Here is an 11,031-nt window from a genome sequence, read left to right as displayed (position 1 = left end):
AGATTTAATGATTAAGTACGCACATGCATAAACGTTGATGCATAATTGTCCCTTGGCCAAGTAAAATGTATCTGGATTTTCCTATGAATGATAACACTAATATAAGCATTACTGAACCACGTAAGTGAATGTTAGGACATGCGGACATCTGCAGTAGCTTCCAGTAAGATGGAGGTGCGTTTGATCACAGCGGCTCCTAAGGAGTCTACCAAAGGTGCTATTGTCCTTTTTAAATGTATTTTTTTATGATCACAAGATCTTGCTGGACATTAAGAACTTAAAGTACTGTGGGTCCCCCCCGATCCGTGTGTTCGTTGCTCATTTACAGAGAAACTGAAGGAGCTGGACTTAATACAGATGCTGCTGCTGCCTAATCAGAGAGGCGTTGGGGGAGTCAGAGTGCACCAGCAGTGGGCAGGGCAGTCTGACTGCGAGAGATCGTCTCAGTTGCTTTTCTTGTGATCACAAAACCCTGTTGGTCTACATTAATATGGAATGCGGCACTCAATGTCAACAAGACCAAGGAACCGGAGGTCCATGAGCCAGTCCTCATTGGGGAACCAGAGGTGGAGAGGGTCCGTAACTTTAAATTCCTGGGTGTTACTATGTCAGAGGACCTGTCCTGGACCTAGCATGTAAGTGCCATTATGAAGAAAGCACAACAGTGCCTGTATTTCCTCAGGAGTCTGCGGAGATTCGGCATGTCATCAAAAACTTTGACAGACTTCTACAGATGTGCAGTGGAGAGTGTATTGACCGGCTGCATCACGGCCTGGTATGGGAACACCAATACCTTTGAACAGAAAATCCTACAAAAGGTAGTGGATTCTGCCCTGTACATCGCGGGTAAAGCCCTCCCCACCAGTGAGCACATTTACATGAAACGATGTTGTAGGAAAGCAGCATCCATCATCAGAGATCCTCACCACCCAGGCCATGCCCTTTTCTCACTGCTGCCATCAGGTAGAAGGTACAAGACCCTCAGGACTCAAACCATCAGGTTCAAGAACAGTTAATACCCCTCAGCCATCAGGCTCTTGAACAAAAGGGGATAACTACACTCACACCCATCCATTGTGATGTTCCGACAACGAATTATCTCACTTTATGGAATCTTTATCTCATTATCTCACGTTCTTGTATTTATTACTATATATTTATATTTGCTTTTACACAGTTTTTTTTGTCTTCAACACTCTAGTTAATCTTTCACTGTTATAGTTACTATTCTATAGATTTGCTGAGTATGCCCACAGGAATATGAATCTCAGGGTTGTATGTGGTGACTTACAAGTACTCTGGTAATAAAATTTACCTTGAACCTTGAATTTTGAACTTTGCAAGTCTGACTCAATGATTGTTGGCGCATGGCAGTCGTGTTGCGGGGGGGAAGCTGTGTGGCTTCGGTGGTAGCAAGGACTAGGCTTCAAGCCATGATGTTCTCTGTTTACAGCCACCCAGGAGAGAAGGAGAGAAGATTCAGTGCATTCCAGCAGAGGGACTGTGGTGTTTTCAAGCTGGAGTCCATGCTGCCCCCAGGGTTCGCTCGTCAGAAGACAAGCCTGCAGATTTCAGCAACGTTTATGGACCCAGGGTCTTGGACTATATGTTTTTTGTTTGATTGTATTTTACTGATATCTTATATGTGGATTGTGCTGTGTATGACTGTCAGTGCTGTGTTTTGTACCTTGACCCCTGAGTGACACTGTTTCATTTGGCTGTATTCAAGGGTGGAAAGTGCTTGGTTGAATGACAACTGAACTTGCACTAAAGATTTTTTCCAAAGTTAGATGTTCAATCTAACAATCTAACTCAAAGTTAGATCTGCCACATGATGGGAAACGTACAGTTCTATCATTTCTTTGGTATGTAGGAGAAACACTTGGAGGAAATTCACACAGTTACAAGAGAAACGTACAAATTCCACACAGTGAGCACCAGAGGGCATGATTAAACTTGGCTCACTGGAACTGTGAAACACTACCTGCCAATCCACTGCTTCAAGCAATGCGTGATGAATATGTTGCAGAAGTTATGATGGAATGCCATTTATGACTTTGATATTTAAGGATAATTTTTTTTGGCATGTGGCTGCGTGCGTGCGAGTCTGTGCGTGTGCGTCTGCGTGTGTCCGTGCGTGATGATGTCTTTTTCATGGCTTTTACAGAGCGAGAGAGAGACTGTGTGGTGCGCCACTCCTCGCACAGACATTTTCGCTGTATTTTTCCTCTTTTTTTATTTTACGAGGTCGAGTTGCGATCTCGACACTTAACCCAGCACGGATGGAAAGCGTACTTGGGAGCGGGCCCAACTGGTTTCGAACCCGGGAACCTCTGCTCCCGGGTCCGGCGCCGATGTCATTGCGCCACCAGCCGTCCGTTAAGGATAGTTTTAAAAGTTGACAAATTGGGATATAAACACCTACAATGGTTGATACCTAGACTTATATACAACATTTTGGACCAGTGGAAATGGTCCAGAAGGGTTATATGGAAACTATTATTACCATTTTTCTTAACAACTAATTCCATTACTTAGCCTAATAGGTTAGATTTACCACAGTACATAATTATCTATTTAAATGTTTATTTTCCTTTTATATCATCTCAATGTGTACTTAAGAATGTATAAATAATTGTAGTTTTATACATATAAAAAAATGGAAAAGGTTATATGTGTGAAAAAAGTACATGATATTTGTGAATTCCTTATCCAAATAAAAATAAAATTAAAAAAAAGTTTTGAGGTGGAATCCCAATCAGAGTTGTTCAAATATTACTACTACTTTCAAGAAGGTTAGGGAGGAAAGAAAGTTTCGAGATGGATCTGTTCAGAGAGGTAACGTGAATGTTTCAAAGAGAGGTTTAATAATGACAAGTTGAATGAGAGGAGGACTTTTTTCTGTACAGAGAAGGGCACTGTGGATCTCAGTTTACTTTGAAGCCAGGAAGGTGGGATGGTCAGTTCTTTAGTGTCAGAATAGGATCAGGAGGTGGATCTAATGCACAGGATGAGCTGGAGGGAACTTGGTATGAGAAAGGAGCAAGAAATGCAAGTCCATCAGTTGACTGAGGCTGAGATGAAAACCTCAGGCCAGGATCAGCCTGGTACACCAATGCAGGGAAGGAAGCAACAGGTGCAGCACCCACGAGCTCCTAGGGGCAGAAGATAAGGAAAAAGAAAAATCTGTGCACTTCACCCTACTCAAGGGAGAGATTTCGCCTATGAAGTCTGTCAGGAAAGGATACTGTGAGGAAGTGAGTGTGTGTGTGTTTGTATTCAGGGCTGCAGAATTGAGTGCCTTCCTTCCTGAACCATCATGCTGACATACACACTTCCAGTCAGGAGGGGAAGGACCATGGCCCGTCTTCAACTTGTAACAAAATCCAACAGGCAGAATCTTCACTGAGATCAACAAATGTGCTACAAACTAGTCTCTAAAGATTTTTCACACCTAGATGGAACAGCAAATTATCATACTTTTACTTATTTAGTAAAAAAATGCTTCTCTTTTCTCTTCTTAAATAGTTTAGTCATTAAATGAATAATATAACTTTCATTGCACGAGCTACCAGTAATATTTTATCCTATTCCTGTGGTTTACCACCATTACATCATGCAGACTAAGGTGGAGTTAGGCTCCCTTCTGAATCCATGGTAAATTAGATGTTATAATCTGTGACAAAATCAATGGCGGTAACATCAGAAAGGCTTGCATTTATATCATATCATTCATAACTCTTTAATGCCACAAAGCACTTTTAAAGACAATATCACTATCGAATCAGAATCAGGTTTAATATCATTGTCATATGTCATGAAATTTGTTAACTTTATGGCAGCAGTACAATGAAATACATGATAAATAAATATAGAAAAAAATAAGTTACATTAAGTATCTAAATGTCTGGTAAATAGTTAAGTTAAAATAGGTAGAGCAAAAGAAAACAGAAATAAAAAATTAGTGAGGTAGGTGGTGTTCATGGGTTCAATGTCCATTCAGACATCAGGTGGCAGAGGGAAAAAAGCTGTTCCTGAATCATTGACACCTCCTTCCTGATGGTAACACTGTGAAGGGGGTGTGTCCTGGGTGGTGGGGATCCTTAATGATGGACATCATCTCCCGAAGGCACTGCTCCTTGAAGATGTCTTGGATACTACAGAGGCTACCACCCATGATGAAATGTACGACTGAAACGTAATCCTTGTTCCAACGACACAAATACTATAGTAAATTTACACAAAACAAGCTCCCACAAACTGCAAGTGATGATATACAGATAATATGTTACGTTTTGATTGAGGAATAAATAATTTGCCATCTTGCATGTGATTGTTCTCTTCCTCTTCTACAAAGCAGCAATGGGATCTTTTACAACATGCAAACTCCCCCTCTCACGGTTTCCCCTATCACCTACCACCTTGTGTTTCTTCCTCCCCTCCCTCCACCTTCTTACTTTGACTTCTGATCTTTTTTCTCCACTCCTGGTGAAGGGTCTCGGCCCGAAATATCGATGGTTTACTCTTTTCCATAGACGCTGCCTGGCCTGCTGAGCTCCTCCAGCACTTTGTGTGTGTTTATAAGTGAAGCTGGGTGGGTGGGAAAGATCAAGGGCTGGAGAAGAAAGAATCTTGTGCCAAACTGAGGCTACCCTCTGGGTGGAGGAGCAACACTTTCTATTCCGTTGGATACCCTCCAACTGGATGGCCTGAGTATTGACTTCCCTTTCTGGTAAATAAATTCCACCCCCCCCCCGCTTCTCTATTCCCCACTCCAACCTTCTTAACTGCCTATTACTTTCCCCTGGGTCCCCTCCTCCTTCCCTTTCTCCTATTGTTCACATTCTGTTCCTATCAGATTCCTCCTTCTTCAGTCCTCTACCGTTCCCACCCACCTGGCTTCACCCATCACCTTCCAGCTAGCCTCCTTTCCCTCCCCACCACCTTCTCATTCTGGCATCCTTCTCAGTCCTGAAGAAGGGTCTCAGCCCCAAACAAGGACTGTTTATTAATTTCCGTAGATGTTGCCTGACCTGCAGAGTTCCTCCAGCATTTTGTGTGCGTTGATCTTAAATATCTCCCTCGATTTTCACCTTAAGTCCCCGAATTAACACTCACAGACACAACCAGAGGTCACAGTAGTTTAAAGTTCATGCTTGCCAAACCAAGATGCTATATTGAAATGTTTAGCCCAAGTCATACAGTAGAGAAACAGGCCCACTATTGCATGCTGGCATAGTGTACATATCCACACTAGTCCCGTTCACCCACCTTTGGTCCTTCATCTTCTGGGCCCTAGTGATTCAAGTGCTTGCCTTTATATTCCTTAAATGTCGTGAGAGAAACATAGAAAACCTACAGCACAATACAGGCCCTTCGGCCCACAGAGTTGTGCCGAACATGTCCCTACCTTAGAAATTACTAGGCTTACCTATAGCTCTCTATTTTACTAAGCTCCATGTACCTATCTAAAAGTCTCTTAAAAGACACTATGCTATCCGCCTCCACCACCGTTGCTGACAGCCCATTCCATGCACTCACCACTCTCTGTGTAAAAAAATTTACCCCTGATATCTCCTCTGTACCTACTCCCCAGCACCTTAAACCCATGTCCTCTTGTGGCAACCATTTCAGCCCTAGGAAAAAGCATCTGACTATCCACATGATCAATGCCTCTCAACATCTTATACACCTCTGTCAGGTCACCTCTCATCCTCTATCGCTCCAAGGAGAAAAGGCCCAGTTCACTCAACCTATTCTCATAAGGCATGCTCCCCAATCCAGGCAACATCCTTGTAAATCTCCTCTCCACCCTTTCTATGGCTTCCACATCCTTCCTGTAGTGAGGCCACCAGAACTGAGCACAGTACTCCAAGTGGGGTCTGATCAGGGTCCTATATAGCTGCAACATTACCTCTCAGCTCCTAAATTCAATTCCACGATTGATGAAGGCCAATACACTGTACGTCGTCTTAACCACAGAGTCAACCTGCGCAGCTGCTTTGAGTGTCCTATGGACTCGGACCCCAAGATCCCTCTGATCCTCAAGTTTTGAAACCGAACTCATTTTCCTTTCTGGTTTGAGGATGCTCATTCAGGTCAGGTTGATAGAAGTGCCACTTTTCTCTTTTACCATCCTCTCCTGATGGCCAAAATGGAAAGTGTACTATTCAGGGGTGGAACTAATTCAAACGGTTAAAATCTTCAGTCTGTGCTGGGATGTCTGATCAAAGCTGAAATGGTAGTGTGATGCTGCACTTGGCTGAGTAAAGAAGGCTGCCAACAGCAAGCGCTGTCCTACTGCATTGTGAAGAAGGGGAGAAGGTCAAGTGATGTCAGTAAAATCAGAAAATCCTTCGTGATAATGTATACAGGGAGGTTGATTCTCCTAGCTGAGGAGTTTAGAAGTAGAATTACAGGCTCAAGAATTTGAAACTGAGATGAACCGTCAAAAGAAAAAAAAATTATTAAATGAGGAAAAATGACTTCATTCTGAGGTTGGTGAATCTTTGGAGTTCCCGAGAGCAGAGGACTGTGGAGGTTCAGTCACTGAATTCATTCAAGAGAAATTGATAGATTTTTTGAGACTAAGACACTCACAGAGATGGGTATAATGTAGGAAAATGGGGCAGAGACATAACAGATTGAATAGGTTAGGACTTTATTCCTTGAAATATAGATAACTGAGGGGAGATTTGATAAAAGTATACAACATTATGAGGGGTATAGATGGGTATAGCAGGCTTTTTCCACTGAGGTTGGGTGGGATACAACTAGAGGTCATAGGTTAGGGGTAAAAAGTGAAAAGATTAAGAGGAACGTTAAGGGAAACGTCTTTACTCAGAGGGTGGTGAGAGTGTGGACTACGCTACCTGCACAAGTGGTGGATGCGGGATCAATTTCAAAATTTAAGGGAAGTTTGGATGGGTGCATGAATGGTAAGGGTATTGAGGGCGATAGTCCCAGTGCAGCTCAGTGGGAGTAGGCAGTTTCAACATGGACTAGATGTGCTCAAGGGCTTGTTTCTGTGCTGTACTTTTCCATGACTCTATCTTCATGAATCAGGAGCACAGTCGATGATTACTTTATCCGGAAGAGAATATTATGAGAAACAGCATGTTTAAGCTGAGAAGAGGCTCAAAGGGCCAGATCTCTGAGTTTTAATTCTTAAGGCTATCTGGGTTTGCTTTTCCATCCAGTTATTTAACTGCATTCAATGTCCAAAGTTCAAAGTAAATTTTATTATCAAAGTACATATATGTCACCATATACACTCCTGAGATTATTTTTGTGGGCATTCTCAGAATCAGAATCAGGTTTATTATCACCAGCATGTGTCGTGAAATTTGTTACTCAATAAATCTATAGCATAAAGACCATAACAGAATTAGTGAAAGACTGCCCAACTATGGTGTTCAGAGTGCAAAAGACAACAAACTGCAAATAGAAAAAGAAGAAATAATGATAATAAGTAAGTAATATCTAGAATATGAGATGAAGAGTCCTTGAAAGTGACTCCATTGGTTGTGGGAACACTTCAGTGATGAGGCAAATGAAGTTGAGTGAAGCTATCCCCTCTAGTTCAAGAGCCTAATGGTTGAGGATAAATAACGGTTCCTGAACCTGGTGGTGCAAGTCCTGAATCTGTTCTACCTTCTTCCTGATGGCAGCAAAAAGAAGAGAGTATGTCTTGGGTGGTGAGGGTCACCGATGATGGATGCTGCTTTCCTGCGATGGTGTTTCATGCAGATGTGTCCACTGGTTGGGAGGACTTTACCCATGATGGACTGGGCTGAATCCACTACTTTTTGTAGGATTTTCCATTCAAGGGTATTGGTGTTCCCGTACCAGGCTGTGATGCAGCCAGTCAATATAGTCTCCACTACACATCCATAGAAGACTGTCAGAGTTTTAGTTGTCATGTTGAATCTCCGTAAACTCATAAGAAAATAGAGGGACTGCCGTGCTTTCTTCATAATTGCACCTATGTGCTGGGTCCAGGGCAGGTCCTCCCAAATAATAACACCTTAGAATGTAAAGTTGCTGACCCTGCCCACCTCTGATCCTCCAGTGACCTCATGGACCTCTGGATTCCTCCTCCTGAAGTCAATAATCAGTTCCTCGGTCATGTTGACATTGAGTAAGAGGTTGTTGTTATGATACCACTCAGCCAGAGTTTCTATATCTCTCCTGCATGATGATTTGTCTCCACTTTTGATTTGGCCTAAGTCAGTCGTGTCATCAGCAAATTTAAAATCAGAATCAGAATCAGGTTTAATATCACCGGCATATGTTGTGAAACTTGTTAACTTTGCAGCAGCAGTACAATGCAATACATGATAATAGAGAGAAGAAACTATGAATTACAGTAAATATATATAAAATAGTTAAACAAGTAGTGCAGAAAAAGGTACTGAGGTAGTGTCCATTTAGGTATGGATGGCAGAGGGGAAGAAGCTGTTCCTGAATCGCTGAGTGTGTATCTCCAGGCTTCTGTGCCTCCTTCCTGAAGGTAGCAATGAGAAGAGGGCTTGTCCAAGGTGATGGGGGTCCTTATTGATGGATGCTGCCTTTCTGAAGTACTGCTCCTTGAAAATGTCCTGGATACTACGGAGGCTGGTACCCAAGACGGAGCTGACTAATGTTACAACTTTCTGTAGCCTCTTTTGATCCTGTGCAATAGCCCCTCCCCCATACCAAACGGTGATGCAGCCTGTCAGAATGCTCTCCACGGTACGTCTACAGAAATTTGCAAATATTTTTGCTGAGAAATAGGAGTCCTCAGACTCCTAATGCAATATAACTGCTGCCTTGCCTTCTTTATAGTTGCACCATAATGCTGGGTCCACGTTAGGTTCTCAGAGATATTACTGAAAGATGGCATTCCTCGTGAACTGAGCGATCAGCTTCTGCAGAGCTAATGTTACCTGATGTACACAGCACTGCTGCCATAGAACATTGGTTTTCGTTGCATTATATCCTGTGAATATATGCTTCCGACAATTAACGCCAGGCTACATTACACGCAGCACTGTCTGATCAGAACAAAGTGACCAGTGTCAGCATCAGGGTCTAGGTCACTGCAGGTAGCCAACGTCCTGGTGAAGGGTCTCGGCCCGAAACGAGACTGTTAATTTCTCTCCGTGGACGCTGCCTGACCTGCTGAGTTCCTCTAGCGTTTCGCGTCACTTACATGTTTACAAGTTATTTTTGGGGTCGCGACGCAGGAGTGGCCCGCCTCCGGCTTCTGGGGCTCGTTGTAAGGAAACATTCAGCCGAACTGATACCGCAGCCATAGGGAAGACACGAGCACCGAGCAGCCCGGGGAGGGGGGGGGGGCACTCTGGCCTCTGACCCCTGACCCCGAACCCTCATTGTAACCACCAATGGATTGTTCCACCATTGCCCAATAGGGGGGGACAGAGTCTCCTGATTCCTCAGCAGTTCCGCTATTTTTCAGTAAGCCATCAATAGGAAAAAACAAAGGTTGCAAATTGTAATCTGCAATCAATAAACCGCAAATCTTGGCTAAGAAAGTGGCCCCAGGTCGGGTTCCCCCTGTCCCTCCCCCGCCGCCGAGTGGTACATCTCCGAGTCCGCTACTTCCTGGTGGACTGTGCCACCGGGAAGGGGGTGGCGGTGACGTCACTGACCGTCAGGGGCGGCGGGCGTGGGGTGGCCGGGGGGTCGGCGGCCTGCACCGACGACAATGCGGTGGGGGGCTGCCGAGGATGCGGCGGCCGAGTGCGTGGGCGCCGCGTGAATGGGCAGCGGGCGGGCCGCCGGGCTTCCGTGTCGCCCTGCGTGGGAGTGGCGGGCCCCGCGGCCGCGGCGGGGCAGCGCTGACAGCTGGCGGGCTGAGCCTGTTGGACACAGCTGTGGCCGCGGGCGGACGGACGGACGGACGGCCGCCCTGCTCTCCCCGTCGCCGCCGGAGCGCTGGCTATGTTCCCCCTGCGCGCTGCTGCCTTTCCGGCTGTAGCTGCCCGTGCGTGGACAACCACTGGGCTGCTTGATGTTACCTGTTAGGCTCTCTGTGTTGCCGGAGTGCCGGGGCTTGTGACTGTGACATGGTGTTAAACTTTTAATATCAACTGCGGCCGAGCCTTTAGCGTTGGCTCTCGGTCCATCTCTTTTGTGTTTTTCTCTCTCTCTCGCTTCCTGTGTTGTGTTTCGACGCCTTGCACCTAATACTGAAGGTTTATTGCTTTGTTTCCACCAGTCCCGGGTTTATCTGCAGGGTTTTGTCCTGACCCTGCAATCTATGTGTTTAATGTGTTTCTGCACCTAGTGTGGGTTCGTTTGTAGGTTCTGCTGGCTGACTCCAAGGTACCCCAGCCCTGCCTGTGTGTGTCTGTCCCACTGTGTCTCTGCCCCATGGACCAGTGTGTGTGTGTGGAGCGGGAGCTGGAAAAGGTGCTGCATAAGTTCCTGATGTATGGGCAACACTGCGACCGCAGCCTGGAGGAACTGCTACGTTATGTCAGTGGCCTCCGACAAGAGCTTTCCAATACAGGTGAGAACATGATGGCATCTCTGTCCAGCACTGATTTGCCTATTAATTGCTTATTCCAAAATTACTGTTTAAAGAACTGCACTTTCAAGTGATTTTCTGGTATTAAATGACCTTAAGATCATTCGGAAATATGTCCCACAAAGTGTCATGCAGAAAGGAAAAGTGATGATCCAGCTAATTCTGGAACTTTTTTTTAGCAGATGGAATTATTTGACATTGCTAAGTTATTTTTAACCCTGGAACCTGGAGTTAAAACCTGTTCCTATCTGGAATCTGGTAATTGTTCAATCATTTATCTTATGGGCTTCACTCCAGTTCCTAACCAGTGTTCCAAAGTTGGCAGAGATCACTTGACTTGCTCTTATCCCAACATCGAACTAATTCTATTACAGTACAAGCCTCAATCAGTGATGCCACTCATACATAGCACCATCATCTCTTGGTGCACAACTCACCAGCAACATTGCTTATAATTGAACAGGGGCAATCTCCCTCTTCTGTTTATATTCTGCAAA

The 11,031-nt window shown here is 44.7% G+C and overlaps 1 protein-coding gene across 1 annotated transcript in view; it reads left to right on the top strand.

Moving 5' to 3' along the window:
• The first annotated feature begins 9,851 nt into the window (after positions 1–9,851).
• The window catches only part of rmnd5b (required for meiotic nuclear division 5 homolog B), a 50,017-nt gene continuing 48,837 nt past the window's right edge, over positions 9,852–11,031 (top strand). The window contains exon 1 of the mRNA XM_072263637.1: positions 9,852–10,516. Coding sequence (XP_072119738.1) covers positions 10,378–10,516 — 139 coding nt within the window. The 5' untranslated portion in view covers positions 9,852–10,377. The remainder of the gene's footprint in view (positions 10,517–11,031) is intronic.

The sequence above is a fragment of the Mobula birostris genome, chromosome 7 (assembly GCF_030028105.1).
Source record: "Mobula birostris isolate sMobBir1 chromosome 7, sMobBir1.hap1, whole genome shotgun sequence".
Lineage (NCBI taxonomy): Eukaryota > Metazoa > Chordata > Chondrichthyes > Myliobatiformes > Myliobatidae > Mobula > Mobula birostris.
This window is presented reverse-complemented; position numbering and strand designations above follow the sequence as displayed.